Source organism: Engystomops pustulosus, chromosome 1, assembly GCF_040894005.1.
Source record: "Engystomops pustulosus chromosome 1, aEngPut4.maternal, whole genome shotgun sequence".
NCBI lineage: Eukaryota > Metazoa > Chordata > Amphibia > Anura > Leptodactylidae > Engystomops > Engystomops pustulosus.
The window spans coordinates 28152057-28170769 of NC_092411.1; the positions used below are offsets into that span (position 1 = coordinate 28152057).

General features: G+C 43.1%; 1 protein-coding gene across 1 annotated transcript in view; it reads left to right on the forward strand.

Moving 5' to 3' along the window:
- Positions 1-15283, forward strand: part of PAIP1 (poly(A) binding protein interacting protein 1) — a 29799-nt gene extending 14516 nt beyond the window's left edge. The window contains exons 4-11 of the mRNA XM_072136434.1: positions 4796-4908; positions 6685-6796; positions 8559-8684; positions 9764-9870; positions 11480-11597; positions 13038-13092; positions 14007-14094; positions 14949-15283. Of these exons, the coding sequence (XP_071992535.1) occupies positions 4796-4908; positions 6685-6796; positions 8559-8684; positions 9764-9870; positions 11480-11597; positions 13038-13092; positions 14007-14094; positions 14949-15045 (816 nt within the window). The 3' untranslated portion in view covers positions 15046-15283. The remainder of the gene's footprint in view (positions 1-4795; positions 4909-6684; positions 6797-8558; positions 8685-9763; positions 9871-11479; positions 11598-13037; positions 13093-14006; positions 14095-14948) is intronic.
- The last annotated feature ends 3430 nt before the right edge of the window (positions 15284-18713 follow it).

The following is an 18713-nucleotide window of genomic DNA, read 5'->3' on the forward strand; positions in this document are numbered from 1 at the left end:
GGGGGGGGCTGTATACTATATTGGGGGGGGGGGGCTGCCTGGCTGTATACTATATCGGGGGGGGGGGGCTGCCTGGCTGTATACTATATCGGGGGGGGGGCTGCCTGGCTGTATACTATATCGGGGGGGGGGCTGCCTGGCTGTATACTATATTGGGGGGGGGGCTGCCTGGCTGTATACTATATCGGGGGGGGGGCTGCCTGGCTGTATACTATATTGGGGGGGCTGCCTGGCTGTATACTATATCGGGGGGGGGGCTGCCTGGCTGTATACTATATTGGGGGGGGGGGGCTGCCTGGCTGTATACTATATTGGGGGGGGGGGCTGCCTGGCTGTATACTATATTGGGGGGGGGGGCTGCCTGGCTGTATACTATATTGGGGGGGGGGGCTGCCTGGCTGTATACTATATTGGGGGGAGGGGTGCCTGGCTGTATACTATATTGGGGGGGAGGGGTGCCTGGCTGTATACTATATTGGGGGGGGGGGTGCCTGGCTGTATACTATATTGGGGGGGGGGGGTGCCTGGCTGTATACTATATTGGGGGGGGGGGGGCTGCCTGGCTGTATACTATATTGGGGGGGGGGGGGGCTGCCTGGCTGTATACTATATTGGGGGGGGGGGGGGCTGCCTGGCTGTATACTATATTGTGGGGGGGGGGGGGGGCTGCCTGGCTGTATACTATATTGTGGGGGGGGGCTGCCTGGCTGTATACTACACCCTCAGCTTATACTCGAGTCAATAGGTTTTCCCCGTTTTTGGTGGTAAAATTAGGGGTCTCGGCTTATACTCGGGTCGGCTTATACTCAAGTATATACGGTATATGTTTTTCAGGATGGGAAGAGAGACTCTGCAGGAGCACTTCCCTCCTCCCCTTCTTCCTCAGAACGTCCCCCTCCCTGATTTAATCACACACTGTGTGTGTGTGTGGGGGGGGGGGATAATAGCACAGTGCACAATGTAACGCATGTAAAGCTACAGGGGGGGCTCTGGCTTCTGGCTCCTTAGCATAATGTTATAAGTTGCATTTAGAAGGAAGGAGGCCAAGAATAACAAATATAAGAAGATTATTGCAGTTACGGTTCCTGCATCTATGAATAGATTCTTGATAGGTGCTTGATGTCTTATAGATACTTTGGGGTCCCCCTGGCAGCTTCATGAATGTAAAAGCGGTGGCTTTTAAATTTGTGGACTCAGCACTTTATCTCTATGTTTAAGACATGTGGAACTGATTATTTCACTTCCCTAAGAGAGTCAGAGAGGCAGCATATAGATGAATTGTTTTTTGGGACAGGGCCATTTATAGGAAGGGGTTAACATGGTGCATTTATATTCCTGCCTCCCTTTTCTATGGTGAGATGTTCTGCACAATATAGCACTGACAGTGTGTGAGCTACGTGACTGTGGACAAACATTCGCTCTGAGCAAACAATAAGAAAATGCATTAGAAGTATCAGACTCCAATTCGCATCAGACTGGTAGCGTGTGCTGGTTGGAACGTGCGGCCCAAAGTCTGAGCGTGTCAATTCAGTTCTTGCTGTTCAGTGTTCAGGTTACACGTTCCAGTCTGCACAGGCTGCAGGTTGGACACATCAGACTCTCCTCTGTTTAGGTACCCTTAAAGGGAACCTACCACCACGAATCTACCTATAAAGGTAGATCGGGAGGTAGATGGATCAATGGGATGTGAGGATAGCAATTTTAAGGGCTAATCCTCACGTCCCCGCACTTTTTTAGTAACTTTTATGAGCCTTGTATGCAAATGTTTTTATGCGGCTACTGGGGCGTGGAGTAGCCGCATCTGAGGTTACATGGCGCGGCTACTCCACGCCCCGGTAGCCTCTTTTCCCCTCCTACTCACCATCTTCGGCGCGCAGCTCCTCGTAGCTGCGCACCTTCGTCCGACGAATCTGCCGTCTGCGCAGAACAGCAGGCCCGCGCCTGCGCGGTCACTGCTCCGAAGCCGGGGCTGCACAGGCGCGGGCCTGCTGTTCTGCGCATGCGCAGAGGGCTAGTGCGGGGACATGAATTAGCCCTTAAAAGGGCTATCCTCACATCCCATTGATCCACCTACCACTCAATCTACCTTTATAGGTAGATTTGTGGTGGTAGGTTCCCTTTAAAGGTTTGATGTAAAGTTATCCCCCACATTGATGAATGGTGAGGATCCTCCCTGATTACAATGAGCTCCTAGTCCCTATAGAGAATGAGCACAGCAGCAGGTAACACGTGCAGCCAGGTAATCCAGATGGTCCAACCCCACAATCAGCAAGTTGTTCCCAAATCTGCAGATTAAAGCGAGCAAAAAAAACAGTAGCCATATTAATGAACTCTGCACATACCCTGTTTCCCCGAAAATAAGACAGTGTCTTATATTAATTTTTGCTCCTAAACAGGCGCTAGGTCTTATTTTTAGGGGATTTCTTATATTTCCATGAAAAATAATTCACATTTATTGTTGGACAAAAAAAAAATCAACTTCTCTGACATCCTTATAACTCTCCAAACTTATTTCCTGCTGATTTTCTTGTGACTCCATTTCTATTGGAAACATTGTCCCCAATCTCTCATGTCTAGCAAGAGCACTTTCCATAAATGATCCCCTTCTTGTCAGCACTTCTTGTCCGGGTAGCTGCTTGTATCACATTTGCAGTGCAACAGTCAGAGATTTTATCCCATGAATTCTTCCCCATGTTACAACCTCTTGTGGTATCTAAATGATCTACGAATACTAATGTATGGTGTGGGGGGAGAAGTGGCAATGGCTTCCGCTAGGTCTTATTTTGGGGGGATGTCCTATTTTAGGGGAAACAGGGTAGATTGTCTGGCCATATACCCCAGCATTCACCATGACATTTATGCTCTCCCAGGCTCCACGCTGGTCAACTAATGCCTTGTACATCAGCAGCGGAGGGGTTACCAGGCTTATGACAATCACAGCTATGAGACAAATCTAGATGATTGTAAAGTTAGAGCCCATTAAGGAGCATGGCAGAGATTAGTGCAATGTAAAAAGCCCTGGGCAGCCCCGGTGCTGCTATAACAGGGGAGTGTGACAATGGCAACTTATCTGCTATGTCTTCAGTTTTTTTCCATCCATTAATGTGACCCAAATACAGGTGAGGCTGCTACAGATAGGTAAGGTGTAATGGAAAGACCTGCACCTGCTCTGGGTTTTCTAGGGAGGGGGTCAGCAGCTCTCTGCTCCTTTGACTAAACCGGAAGTTTTGGGGATGACGCGGGAGAATAATGAAGTTGGCATTGTCCCTCCTGCTCATGCCAGCACTTCCAGCCTAGCCAGGAGCACAACATCGATAGTAACCCTGCGCCATGTGAACCGGGAGCTGGGGAGTGATGGAGAGATGATGGGACTTGAGTTTTGCGCCAACTAATATATCCCAAGACGTGGAGTCAGAATCAAGCAGAAGGTGCCATCTAGTGAGGTGATTGACAAATTTTAAGTGACTAATCCTGTCCGCAAGCCGTGTCATGTCTGATAACTGCAGGGAGAGTGGAGATTTAGCAAAAGATTCCTTAGGTTTTAGTGTGTTATCCTAAAATACAAGTGGTTCCCTACTTAAGGACACCCGACTTACAGACAACCCCTGGTTACAGACGTACCTCTCTGCCCCCTGTGAATCTCTATGGACATTCGGTATACTCGAGTATAAGCCTGGTTTTTCAGCAAAAATGTGCTGAGAAGCCAAACTCTGCTTATACTCGAGTAAAAAAAAAATGCTTGTACTTGGGTTGCCGTATACTCGAGTATATACGGTACTTTACTCCCAGACTGCAATGATCAGCTGTAATGTTTCTGTAATTAATTTTTATGGATAATCCTTGTTCCCATGACAAGAAAAAATTTTGAAAATCAAATTGTCACTGGGACTTTAAATTATTATTTTTTGGTCTGGAGTTACAATTATGAAATACAGGCAGTCCCCGGGTTACATACAAGATAGGGTCTGTAGATCTGTTCTTAAGTTGAATTTGTATGTAAGTCGGAACTGTATATTTTATCATTGTAATCCCAGCCAGAACTTTTTTGGTCTCTGTGACAATTGGATTTTAAAAATGTTGGATTGTCATAAGAATCAATACTAACACTAAAGCTTCATTACAGACACCTGTGATAACTGTTACAGCTGATTATTGTAGCCTAGGACTAAAGTACAGAAAATTACCAACATCCAGTGGTCCATTTGTAACTAGGGGTCGTATGTAAGTTGGGGGTTCTTAAGTAGGGGACCGCCTGTGCACAAGTTCCGACTTTCATACAAATTCAACTTAAGAACAAACCTAAAGAACCTATCTTGCACATGACTTGGTGGCTGTCTGTAATGCTAGATACGCTGCACTGGATATGGGATACATTTCTTTGAATCGCACCCTAAAAAGAGTTGTCCCATGTGACATTGCAATCCTGTGGATAACAAGATGATCCGTGAGGAACCAAAAGCTAGCACCCCCAGTAATCTGGAGAACGGTGGCCCTGCTGCTCCATTCAGTAGTATGGGAGGGTCAGAAATTGCTGTGCGCAGTGCTCCGCTATGTCCGGCACTAACATTCACTGTATAACTTCAAGTCTCGGATCATCCTGTGTAAATGCCTCTGGTTACTGTGTCTTCTGGGCAGCGCCATGATGGTTTATCCCCCACCTACTGTCTGATTGACAGGTTTTCCTATTTCCAGAACAATAAACCATTCTGCAATTTACAGCTGATCTTTTGAATTATTTTTACAATATGATTTCCTTTTTTTTTTTTTTTAAATTTTTTTTTTTTTCTTTCTGAAGGCAACTTCTGTTCCCAATTTCTCCTATACGGGCGCACGTTTGTGTAATCACTTGTCAAGTAACCTGCAGATAAACCCACCGAACTGTAACTTCAGGCACCTGCTGCTGAAGAGGTAAGTGTACGGGGAGAAATGTAGCTCCTGCTCGAACGTTTGGACACCACGAATAAGATTAAGAAATCTGCCGCCAAAGATTTGGGGAGATGCTTTAAACTATTGAGATCCTTTGCACCTCCGTAAATGTGGATGTGCTGTGACTTTTTTGGCCCAGAGCGTAGCTTAAAGTGTCTTTTCAGGATTAAAATAAACTTTGTCTGCAGGACTGTTTTAGCTTCCAACACTATAACTGCAGCCGTGTCTCCCATAGAAGTGACTGGGAGATATGGCTGCAGCTACAGCCACGACACGGAGACAACAGTTTGGCTACACATTGGGCACAATGGCTTATTTGGTATGTGAGCTGTGTTTTGGCCTTTTCTACAAACCAGATAACTTGTCTATGTTAATCCATGGACAACTCCTTTAAATTAAACAAGGCGAATCAGATGAAAACTTAGGCTTTGCGCACATGCTGCAGATTGTCATGCGGAAAGTCTGCATCCAATGGGTGCAGGTTTTTTTTATTAGCATTTTCCACGTTTTTCTTAATTATTAATATTATTATTATCATCCATTTAGGCTAAGTGAATTCTGCATTAAAACCGCACATGCAGATTTTAACTTTCCCATAGACTTCAATGTAAAACAAAATAAACACATGCAAAAATCTGAAAGGTCATCATTATTTTAATTTCTGCACTGAGCAGCAATTTCCGAAAGGAAAAGAAAAAAGCATCGTCTACACTACTTTTCCCAAATCAAATTCACTTTACTGCTTCTGTATTACGCTGTGGATTTTCTGCACCAAAATCTGTTTAGTTAGCGGATGGCCTAACCCACACTAACTAAACATCTTTGAAAACTGCTATTATTCAACTATCCCAATGTTGCTCCTCTCCATGTTTGTAAAGATTCGCAGTACATTCATAAAGTTGATTCATCAGCTATGCAAATGACCTCATGTGAGTCCAATTATTATATTGCCTTGGAGCTTATCTTGGCATATTTATACTCATCCAGCTCGGTGGCACCTCAAGCTTCCTTACTGCTACTAAATGGAGCGCTTTGTCTTCAGCCGCAGCTCAGTTCCTTCCCCCTCAGAAATGAGTCAGATGCTTGCTGTGTGACTTGCTGAAGAGAATTCCTGAGGGAGGGGTGAATTCTTTTCCGCGAGTCAAAATATAGCTAGCGTCTCTTTCATGAGGGAGGGGCAGTGAGCTGAATTAGTTGTCTTGGCTGAAGAGAAAGCAGGCCCCTTGTCAGTCGGGAAGCTGGAGACGTGGCTGAGCTGGAAGAACATGAATGTGCATGGATGGTGAGTCAACTTAACGAACTGTGGAACTTTGGGGAGGAACAATATAGAGATGGTTGTGATGCTGTATAGTTACAATTTTCAAAGATCTGTTTAGTCTGTGTTAGTTTCAACTGACAATTAGGTAGTATGTATTTACACAAAAGTATCTAATTGTTGGTGAAACTATACACTTTCTAGACATCTGCATTGTAGGATCTGTTGGAAGATCAGAAAAAGTAGATAAAATAATCCAGGCCTTTTTTTCCATCCAGGTAAATGACAACCGGACAGCTTATTAGATCACATTCCAGTCCTATTACACCATTGGTGTTTGTGTGTAGGGTTTTTTTTTCTATTCTTCTATTGCCATGACTGCGCAGAACAATGGCCGCCTCCATGGAGATGTGAAAATTATACAAATGTCTAGTTATTGAACCGGATTAGTAATATAACGTATATGACCTGTGCTTCACCTTCCTCTTCCTCGTGTCCTCCAGGTGTCAGACAGAATTTGAAAAAAGACATCAAACAGCGAAAGGGAATGAAGCCACAAGAAAACGCTTTCACGCCTTTGTATTGTTCTTGGGTGAACTTTATCTCAACCTTGAGGTAATACAAGACTCCAGACAAGAATATATAGGAGGTTGGCAGCGATACACTGCAGCCTTTCAGACCAGCGAGGTCTGCATGCAGATACATGTTATGACTATCTAGACATAAGTCCAATATAAGCTCCATAACAATAATAAATATTTATATGGCGCCATCATATTTTGCAGCGCTGTACAGATCATGGGGGACAGATACAAACAATACAACATTACAGAGAAATATCATGGGCATATAAAACGATAACGATGATGGCCCTGCTCCACCCCTGCTTCAGAAGGAAATGGAATGTGCCTCCTAAAGATATTGGAGTATAGATACCCCCATACAAAAGGCTTAGTAAATTAATGTAACCATATCCCATTAACCCCTTCGCACCACAGCGTATTATCACATCAAGGTGCTACAGGGAGTGTATGGAAAGCGGTCACGGGCTGAGCTGTTAAATGCCGCGGTGGAACCCTTAACAGCACTGCGGGTGGACGCCACCATCCTGGAAGGCTGATTTTATGTCCTCCCCTCCTCTCCTGGTGCCATCATTGGCAGTCTACAGTCTTATAGAGATTACACTATGAGACTATATAAAGCAATACATTAGTATTTTGGTACATAGTATGAGCGATCAGACGCTCCAGGGTTAAAGTACCCTAGGGCAGTGATGGCGAACCTTTTAGTGACCGAGTGTCCAAACTGCAACCCCCAACCCCCCTCATTTATCACGAGGTGCCAACCAAAAATGAAAGCAGTAACTTATTGCTCCCTGTTCTTCAGCAACATTAAATCATACTGGCCTCCTGAGGACACAAACACAGTAGAAAGGAGGGGAAATTTGCATCATTGCAAAGATGATAAAGATAATTTGGCCCGGTCTACGCATTCTCCCTCTTCCTACAGTCCCAAGTAGCCAAGTAAGTATCACTTTAAAATATCACTGAAAGCACCATCTTTAAAGTTGCTTGGAACTGCAGGAAAATTCTTTGAGTCCTGTCCGGTGTGCTGGGGCGATGGCCCGGGTGCCCACAGAAAGAGCTTAGAGTGCCACCTCTGGCACCCGTGCCATAGGTTCGCCACCACTGCCTTAGGGGGTCTGAAATAAAAGTAAAAAAAAAAATGTTTTTGCCCTTCCATACATATGGGGGGGGGGGGGAGAGTGATCAAACGGTCATTTACAAATCGATATAAATTAAACAGTCAGCGTGTACTGCAAAAAAAATTACACCTTAAGTAAGTCCTTACACCAAAGTGCGAAAAAGTTACTGGCCTCAGAATTTGGCCAAATGGCTATTTTCTTTCCCTTTTTTTGTTCTAAAGATTTAAAAAAAAATTTAAATGTACTAATACCATATAAAATCCCTGTGATCATATTGACACAAAGAATAAAGGTGACATTTGAACACTATGAAAGCCGAAAAAAGAAAACACAAGCAGATGTGTTTTTTTTTTTTTGTTTTTTTTTTGTTTTGACAATTTCACTGTACTTGGAAAAAATTTTTTTACCGTACATTGCATGAAATATTAAATGGCGTCACTAAAAAGTACAATTTGTCCCACAAATAACAGGCCTTAACACATCTCTGTAAGCAAAAAAATAAAAGTTCTAACTTTCCGAATGAGGGGAGTAAAAAACAGAAATGCAAAAATGAAAAAGGGGCGAGTCCTGAAGTGGTTAAATAGAACAATGTAGCACGTTTTTATTTGCACATGGAAGAATGTGACTTTTTAAAGTTCTTGTATTTTTATTTTTTTGTCATCTCTTTAATAGATAAAAGGTGCAAAGGGTCAGGTGACCAGAGCAGAAATCCTGCAGACCGGCCTCAAGGAGCTGCTGGATGCTTTATTCTCCAATCCAATGGATGATAATCTCATCTGTGCTGTAAAACTACTGAAGGTAAGAAGCTGCTCATCAATACAGAGGGGAACCGGGTCCTGAATTCGGCTCACACCCCCCTAGCCTCTGCCCTGAACATCTCTCCCACAGTAGTAGTGGACCTAATGGGGCTCACAATCTAATCATCCTACCAGTTTATTTTGGAGTGTGGGAGGAAACCCACGCAAACACAGAGAGAACATAACATCTGCAAAGCGTTTGTAACACTGGGAATTGAACCCAGGTTCCCACCGCTGCAAGGCTGTAATGATAACCAGTTAGCCACCATGCTGCCCTAAGGTGGAAATGCAACTGCAGATAAAGATGCAGATCCCATATATGTCTGTAACTGCCCACATCTCCGGTTCTGTCGCTCACATCCCCATGATATTTGAAAGACTCTTATCTTAAATATGACACCAGATGTATTGTTTGAGGTGCTATAGAGCCCCAGATAGGGGCATCTGAAGTGATGCTTCCTGATCAGCCTATAAACTTGACTGCTCCTGCGCATTGTCACATGACTTTGGAGATTTTTTTTTTTAAATTGGTAAACAGGCGCAATGTCACATAAAGGAAATTGTATAAAGAATATTAAATACCCTGCCTAAGGGCGCTGATAGTTTAGCAGTGTACAAGCCCTTTAAGAGCCATGTTTATACAGTGAAGTTTTCACTTTTCCTGCCCATTTCCCACCCAAATAAGATTCATGTTTCATACAGCCGTGGATTGTACATCCTGTGGATCTGTATCAGTGAATGACGTGTCGCACTGTGTGGGGCTCATCTATGTGTATTTGCAGCACAGCCAGGTGGATCTCAGGGCAGCTGCAGATTTTTAGATGTATTTTATTTTTAGAAGTATCCACAGACATGTTGGTCCTGCTACCTCCGTGCTTAAACATTCACACTCCTGACTGAATAAGAATGGTTTGTAGTAAACCCCTTGTTACCAGAATGTCGGCTGCCGTGATATTACTTGTTCCTCTCCCCATTGCTCTTCCACAATCCCTACATCGGCCCTGTGGGTAACACTGATGATTCCCTTCCTTTAGAAAGGTTGTACCAAAAATGTTGTGTCTATTGTGTCTTGTTTTAAAGTTAACTGGATCGGTTCTTGAAGATGCATGGAAGGAGAAGGGGATCTCTTGCATGGATGAAGTGATCCAGAGAATGAAGAATGTGGTTCTGGATTCAGACCGTAGCAGGTTAAAAATCAGTTACTTTAGCTCAAGCTTAAAGGGAATTAATCACCTGGATGAAAGATTGTATGCAAATGAGCCTGAGGGATTCCAGGCTCATTTGCATACAGTCCTTTATTCTTGTGGTAGATGCCCTTTAAAGCATAACAAAATTCTGACAAAATTCCGTGTCAATAGTGCAGGTGATAAAAGTAAACTTGTATATCTTATTAAAGAAATCTGTCCCGGTGTCCTTCTTTTCCCCCCTCCTTTCTTCTATATTTAAGCAGTTGGTGTTTATCAACTTTCTGTCCTTTATCCAATGACAGCTTAGAGATGAAGGAACCTGATAAAGTGTCTAATGACTTCACTCTTTACTGTCAGTGGAAAGCGTTAATAATTAATCTTATGTGTCTGAAGTGGACAGAACGTACAGAGGGCTTTCATATACACTGCTCACTACAGGAGAAAGAAGCAAAACAAGGCACAGAAAAGCTGCTTTATTTAAGTATATCACACAATTTACTATTATCACCTGCTATATTGGTTTCTGAAATGAATATGTAAAAATTTGCTTCAAATGTTTAGTCCCACTTTAAAGGAATGCTGCAGCCGAAAGTCAAATCTTCCATATGCATCATTATGGTATTGTATAGGTCGGTCGCTCACCTGTCCTTTTTCTTGCCGTTTTTATCTCTTATATATCTCATAGCAGTAGTTTAACAGCATTGTCAATACACCTCCAGTTACACGATTTCTATTTGTAAATTTATGGAGGTCTATGTATCGTACAGGTATCGTCCTGTATGATGGACTGTATCCCACATGGAAGAAAATTGGAGAGGTTCCTGTCGCACAATTATAAATAATAAGCTCACAACCTCCCTGACTATAGACTTTATATAGATGGAGGACAATCACATTGCACACCGCAGCTGTTAGAAAGGATAATGTCTCTTCATGGTGAAGTGATGATGTTTTTGAGTCATCGTGGGATTTATAACAAAACAATGATAAATAGATAGTTGAGAGTGAAAGTTATTGTTCCACTGGAGGTCTTAAAGGAAATCTACCATCAAAATCAATTATTTTGATACTAGGGACACTTACTCTTAGATTCAGGCACTGTGAACTGTAATCTTATTATATTTGTTATCCCTGGCCTCCGCCTTTTTTAAAATGCAACTTCTAAGATTATGCTAATCAGCCAAAGGGTTTCTGGGGGTGTTACCAGGGCCCCTTTGTGCAGTAGCTTCACAGGCTGTCACAGAAACTGTGCAGAGACACTTCCCATTCCTATAGTGTGAGATTACAGAAGACAGAGGGAAGGGGGAGGGGGAGTTCAGTGTAACAGCCTGTAAAGCTACAGAAGCAGGGCCCCTGGTAACTACCCTCTGAACCCTTCGGGCTCATTAGCATAATTGTTAAAGTTGATTTTTAAATCCAAGGAGACCATGGATAACAAATATGAGAAGATTACCACAGTCACAGTGCCTGGATCTATGGGTAAGTGTCACTGGTTTGTCATGATGGAAAATTTCCTTTAAACCCCAATGTAACATCAATACTAATATCACAGCTGTATATGTGTTGCGTTTACTTGCATTGAGTTTTTTGTTTTATTTTTTAATTTCAGAGATGTACGGCAGATGCTGCTGAAGTTAGTAGAACTTCGATCAAGTAATTGGGGCAGAGTTCATTCAACTTGGACGTTCAAGGAAGCAACTCCTGAAAATGACCCAAATTACTTCATGGTAAGGCTCCTTATACTGCAGCTGCTTTAACAAGGCAATACTGGCGTGTCTATTTTCATTAAAAAAAATGGTATTCTTTATTGCATAAGAATTTAAGATTGTTTAATTTATGATTAGACATAGAGACAATCCTTAGACAAAGGGACATGGTAATCCTTATTTGTCAATTCATGCATTTATTTCTAGAAGGGGTAACAGGAACAACATGATTACAAATGATTGTCTAATGGTGACGTCAAGTATTTACAAAAACATCCAACATTGTGGGTTATTGTATTTATCTAAAGTTTTAATACCTTCACTCAGTATAACTTGGTATCTCTGATTGCACTGGCACAGAAAATGTATCATTGGACCGCACCATGAAAGACACTAATCAAATCGGCAAAAAAATTTAATTTGCAAAATCCACCAGATTTTAATTTTTCTCCAGCTTTTTTTTGTTACACTTTATGCAATATAATTACTGTTACTACGAGTTACAATATGTCCCACGGAAAACAAGAACTCATACGTTTGTTAACTGAAAGATAGAAAGTTATGTCTTTGCTAAGTCGAGCAGTAAAAGTGGGTGTATGTTTATTAGAAATCTCCTACAGTAGTTTTACTTCTATCTTTATTTAAATGGTTGGGGGGGGGGGGGGGGGGACATCACCAGACTTAAGTAGGTGCACGTATTAGAGGCATCAGGAATTTTCTGTTCGCTGCCTGTGAAGCTACAGCGCAGAAGGGCTCTCCCATAGCCCTTCTTGCTCATTAGCAGAATTATACAAGTTGCTTTTAGAAGGAAGGAGGCCATGGATAACAAATATAAGATTACCACAGTCCCGTAGCCTGGATATATGGGTAAGTGTCCCTGGTTTATCATGATGGGTTTTGATGGTAGATTTCCTTTAACTGGTTATAACCACATTTGCATCAATGCTAGATGTGGGGACAAACGCCTCTACTGTACTTGTTAGCAGCTCGGTGTCCTCTGAGCTACCAGGGACCCCTGGGGTGGCGGTGGTGGCGACCTCCTCCTCCCGGGGGCACCTGGGTCTCATCCCCCCCCAAAGAGTTACTGTGTCCACTCCGTATAAATGACTTTTATTCAGATGTCATCTTATACCCAATGCCTGATGAAGAGACCCATGTAGTATCCCAACAATCATTTCCTCACACAATTGGCTGGATACATAGAGGTAGTGGACCGGTCGCTGCCTCTATTCTCTGTTTTGAACAATAATGTATGAATAATAATGTCTGACAAGACAGAAGAGGTAAATACTATTGCTGTCTTCTCTCTTGAATTCCCTGCACTGGGGATCCTGACACTTGTCTGCCTAATCACTCGGACATTCTGCTGAAACCTGCACGGTAAATCCACTGTCCGGATAATAGTTTTTTTTTTAAATTTTGTTATTTAAATGTGTTCTTATTTTCCTGTTTATTTTGCAGAATGAGCCTACATTTTACACCTCTGAAGGGATCCCCTTCACTGCTGCAGACCCAGGTATGTCAGAAGACGTTCCTGATGTTATTTGCTGTGGCCTATAAATCGGCTACAAATATTAGTGCTCATTGATCAATCAGTTAAAGTGCAGCTGTAAAGTATAAAAACTTTTGCCTAACTCTGCTCTAAGCAATAATAAGAAATTCTCTAATTTAATCTTAATTCGCTACATGCAGGTGTTTAGCAGCTAGCATGGCTAATCTCCCTTTGCCATGCTCTTTGGTCACCATGGGAAATTGTGTAGGACAGCTGGAGACGAGAGGAGGCTTGTGTGGGGAGTGGAAGTAGTGGAGGAGTGCAAGAAAACAAAATCTTGGGTGATGTCACAAACATCAAATGTTTCAGGTCATCCAAATACAAACATTCTGTCCTGATTCCTATAAATGCCTTCAGTGCTCGGGCCTCGGTGCCCTTAACTGATGTCATAACCAAAAAGTGTCACCCACATCAGGAATAGCTAAATATGATTTTATAAGACGGGCTGATGGATATACCAGGCTGCATCTCAGGCTAGGAAGAAGACAGCAGCATGATACAGGTATCATTGGAATTTTTTGTCACAGGCTCTCTGCAGCTGTGCTAAATTATTTTTTGTCAGTAACTTTACACTTGCGCTTTAATGACAAAAAAAATTGTATTTTGGGGTAAATCACCAGTCTTGGAGTACCTGTGCCACATTTATCAGATGACACTTTTACAACTTGTACGCGAAAAGGGTCGTGACCCACGTGTCGCCAAACTCGTGGTGCTTAGAGGGGAAAAAGATTTACTAGTGGACAGTGGAATACGGGTTTACCCATCATTCAGACACTTTAGTCTGGAGCAGCTTTGTACTGTCTTTCTTCTAGAAGCTATTTCTACATCTGCCCCGGTATGTCTTGCTCTCACGGGTCATGTGATATTGTTGTCTACAGAGTATCAAGAGAAGTACCAGGAGATGCTGGACAGAGAAGACTTTTTCTGTGAAGAAACTGGGAATGATTTATCTGCTTCTGGAGATGCGTATGTTGTATTTTATTTAGTCTTTTTGTGTCAGTTTTACAGAGGTTGTCCCAAGTTTTTTATGTTATTCCCTATCCACAGCTGATCAAATTGTTATTGTTATCCTAAGGTCTGACTACTGCGACTCCCATGCATCACGAGAACAGACCCCCAGCAATTCGGAGAACAGGGCTCCTATTCTTACATCATGAGCATGTGTCCTAGTAGGGGGTGAGGGGGATTACTGACCACAGCGCTCTGCTTTCTCAGTACTTCATTTCACAATGAATGAGAGTATTGGAGATACCCCAGCGATGTGCACGGCAGTCTACAACAATAGAATTGAATGGAGCTGCAGGACACTAATGGTCTCGGTTTGCTCTATTCAATGTCCGTGTGAATGCTGTAAATAGCTGAGACCAGCTCCTCTGGTACTATCATAGAAGATAAGTGATTATGCCAGATTCCCAATATTCCCATTGACATTGAGTGGAGCCACTGGGCACATGATCAACCCTCTGCTACATAAATCAGGAGGAAATGGACTATTATTGTCATCACCCCTGCAGTCAGACCTCCTCCTCCTATTGTGTGGATACTGGATAACAGTCAAACTTTGGACAATCTCTGTACATTTAGTTGCTTTGGGTCCCACATAGTTGCTGAGGCTGTTGCCTGGAGCAGCTTTACTCATTTTACCCGTTCAGTGACTTTCTGGTTCCCTACAATTTACACTCAGGGTGATCACAGGCCAAAACAAGGGCTGGGAATTTTGGCCCTGGAGGCTACACTATTTGTCCACTTGCCCACGCAGTGAGAGGGTTTGCTCAGTAGATGGCAGTCTGCAACCATGTTTGTCTTGTTTTGTGTTTTAGGTTCCTCGATGATTTAGGCGACGATGAAATGGACCCCGAGATGCAAGAAGCTTATGAAAAGTTCTGTTTGGAGTCAGAACACAAGAGAACGCAGTGAAAAACACGGACATAGTCAGATCCCACCACGGCAAGTTCAGTACGCCGTTTAGCACAGGGAACAGACGTATCATTCGTGCACCAAAATTATTACGTTCAAGATTATCTCAGACCTAGAAATTTATGCAAACTCTTTTTGTTTAAGTGAATGCCAAAAAAAAAAAAAAGTGTACGCTGATGACCCTGTAAGTTATATCAACTTTTGTGTAAATAATAGTTTCATTTCTGTTCAGTTATAAGGACAGTGATTTTTTTTTTTTTTTTTGGGCTGCATTTAGAAAAAACTATGAAAACCCTTAAATCCGATGGCACATTGTGGTGAGAAAAACACTTCCTTTCTTGGCCGGCCCCATTCTACAGTCAGTTTATTAAAAGGGCTAGTCCCATCTTCTAGTGAGATATTGCTGGGGTATGCTAGCACTTACGATCAGTGTGGGGGGTCGGGGGGGTCTATCTATTGGGTCTCCTAACTGCTGTGAGAACGAAGGGGGAACAGTACTGGTGTCGCGATGCAGCCCCTTCCATGTCCAAGAGGTATAGGGGATTTGTGTAGTGAAAAGTTGTACAGTTTTCCAATATACTTTCTGTATCAATTTCTCACGGTTTTCTAGATCTCTGCTTGCTGTCATTGTTTACTTCCTGTTGATAATAATGGCTCCCGTGATGTCACACAAGTGCAAGGCTCATTATATCCCTGACCATGTTATGTTGCACAGGTGTGCAGCTCCTTGTATGCCTGGTCAGGTGATGTCACACAGGCGCACGGCTCGTTATATCCCTGGTCAGGTGATGTCACACAGGTGCATGGCTCGTTATATCCCTGGTCAGGTGATGTCACACAGGTGCATGGCTCGTTATATCCCTGGTCAGGTGATGTCACACAGGTGCACGGCTTGTTATATCCCTGGTCAGGTGATGTCACACAGGTGCACGGCTCCTTATATCCCTGGTCAGGTGATGTCACACAGGCGCACGGCTCGTTATATCCCTGGTCAGGTGATGTCACACAGGTGCACGGCTTGTTATATCCCTGGTCAGGTGATGTCACACAGGTGCACGGCTCCTTATATCCCTGGTCAGGTGATGTCACACAGGCGCACGGCTCGTTATATCCCTGGTCAGGTGATGTCACACAGGTGCACGGCTCGTTATATCCCTGGTCAGGTGATGTCACACAGGTGCACGGCTTGTTATATCCCTGGTCAGGTGATGTCACACAGGTGCACGGCTTGTTATAACACAGCACTAATTTGCGTTATAGGAGTTGTGCACTTGGATGGTTTCCACAGGAAGTAAACGATGAAGCTTCCTGGCGATTGACAGCAAGCAGAGGTTTATCAAACTTTGAGGAATTATTCCAGAAAGTATACTGGAACATTATATAACTTTTCGGTACCCAGACGGTATCAATTATTTTCTGAACTTGCACAGCCCCTTTAATTGTAGAAGAGGCTCTAGTACTGCACCCATCCTGTTTCCTGAGCCGAGGAGGCCATCCCCCCCCCCCCCCCCTAAATTGTAAGGTAATGGCATATCCCATCACCTTCTGAGATAAAGATACCCCTTTAATTACTGTTAATCTAAAGGAGTTGGCAGATTACCTTGCCAGGATATTTGCATGGCTTTTTGTGGGTTAGAGCCTAGTAAAAAAATATATATATATCTAAATAGAAAAAATTCCAGTATTCCTCAAAGAACCTCAACTCAGCCTAATTTATTTCCAGAAGGGTTTCAATTAAATTTTTTTTCTTCCTGTACCCGACATAGAAAACTTTACAAATAAAAAGCAATTTATTTTACCATAATTATCTGTATGTTGGGGCTGTTCATACATATGTGTTGTGCACCATAGCGGGAAAATACTCTCCCCACCAAGGGATGATAGAAGCTCTTAGGATCATTTGGTGATAAGTTAAAGGGAAATGTAAACTAATCCTATATATATATATTTTTCATGTTGTGTAGATCCGCAGCACTACTGAGAAATTACAATACCAGGCGGGTAATATGCATGTGCAGGGTTAGTTGCAGTTGGGGAGGCAGGGGAGGGGGGGTAATTTTAGGGTTTAGTTCGTGGAAAAATTAGGTTGAATGCAAAGTGCAGAATGTATCAGCCCCACATGTATAGTGTGTAGCAGATATAACTTCTGGTTTCTGAGCCCCGGGTGCATCCACACACTCTACACCCCCTGGTTCTATTACATATGCCATTTTGTACTTTGCTGTAAGGGGGTATTCTGGTGACCTTCATTGATGTCTCTATCCTCCAGGGCAAGATGGGGAATACCAGGCTGATCAGTCTGACTACTAGGAGCCTCATCAATCCGGAGAATGAGGCTCCCATTCTTATTAATGGGTGGAGCGACGGGTTAAGCACAAGTCCTGTCGCTCTGTTCATTAGTATGGGAGTGTTGGAAATTTCTCCAATATATCTGACACTCAAATAGACCGTCCATGTGAGTGCTGGGGATACCTGTGTGCTGTACACAGCAATGTCAGGCGCTCGTATAGTAGTGAATGGGGCGGCAGGGCAGGACGCATTACTGGGGTTCCTGTTCTTGTAATCATTGTGATCCCTGCAGTTGGACCCTCGCCAATCGGCTTGTTATCCCCTGTCCTGTAAATGCGGGATAACTTGATACAATCCCTTTAAGAAGAGAATAGGGAACAAGTTGTCTTCAGTGCACAGATCTGTGATTATGGCACCAGCGGAATAGAAATGTGGATTTTTTTCCTCCTGCTGTTGGCCATCAGATTTGGCAGTGCTTTGGTTCTCATGCACGGCCTAGAGATCTGCTGTGATGGAGAAACCTTATAAGGCATTTTCATCCTGTGAGTTGGCGGAGTCCCAGTGGTTGGACCCCCCACAGATCTTGTGATATATTCCTTTTTGCTTTCTTAGAAGGGCTCTCACGAGGTTGAAACTATGGCTGTTTTCTTCCATAAACAGCGCAACACCTAGCCATGGGTAGTATGTGGTATTGCAACTAAGCTCTATTCATTTCTGTACAGCCGAGCAGCAATACCTGCACAAACCATGGTCAGGTGATGCACAGTTTTTGGAAGAAAGCACACATGTTGTGCACCTCACTAGATCCGAGGGTTCCTACTCATAGTACAGACTTTTGTTTAGATCACAGTATTTTTATTGGTTCTTTGTACAGTATTAGTAGCAGGTCTGATGGGAAAGGGTCTCAGAATAGACACTTATATGCAGGATAGGTATACACAGGTAAGTGCTGGACGGACTTACACACCACTACTCCAGTATGAATGGAGCAGGAGATTATACAGATTTATTTCCCTGTGGTGTGAGAACTGGGGGTCCCAGCAGCCCATCCTGATCACCCATCCTGTGGATATCAAGTGGAGGTTCTGGATGATCCAGTTAAAGGGATATTACAGTTTCAACAAATTAAAAGTTTATTCTTTGTATAATGGACTCCTCATGAGATGGATACAATACAGAACCTTCTACTGTCCTGTTAGCAGATGAGCCGTGGCCCTAATCTTTTATCACATACAACCTGAAAACCAGATGAATGAATAAATGCAAGCAGAGATCTGAGGAATTGATATAGAAAGTAAAATTGTAGAGGTATTTCTATAGACCATGTGCTAATGATGGGGGTAGATAATGTTTACTACCCCAAAAAACGCATTGTCTGT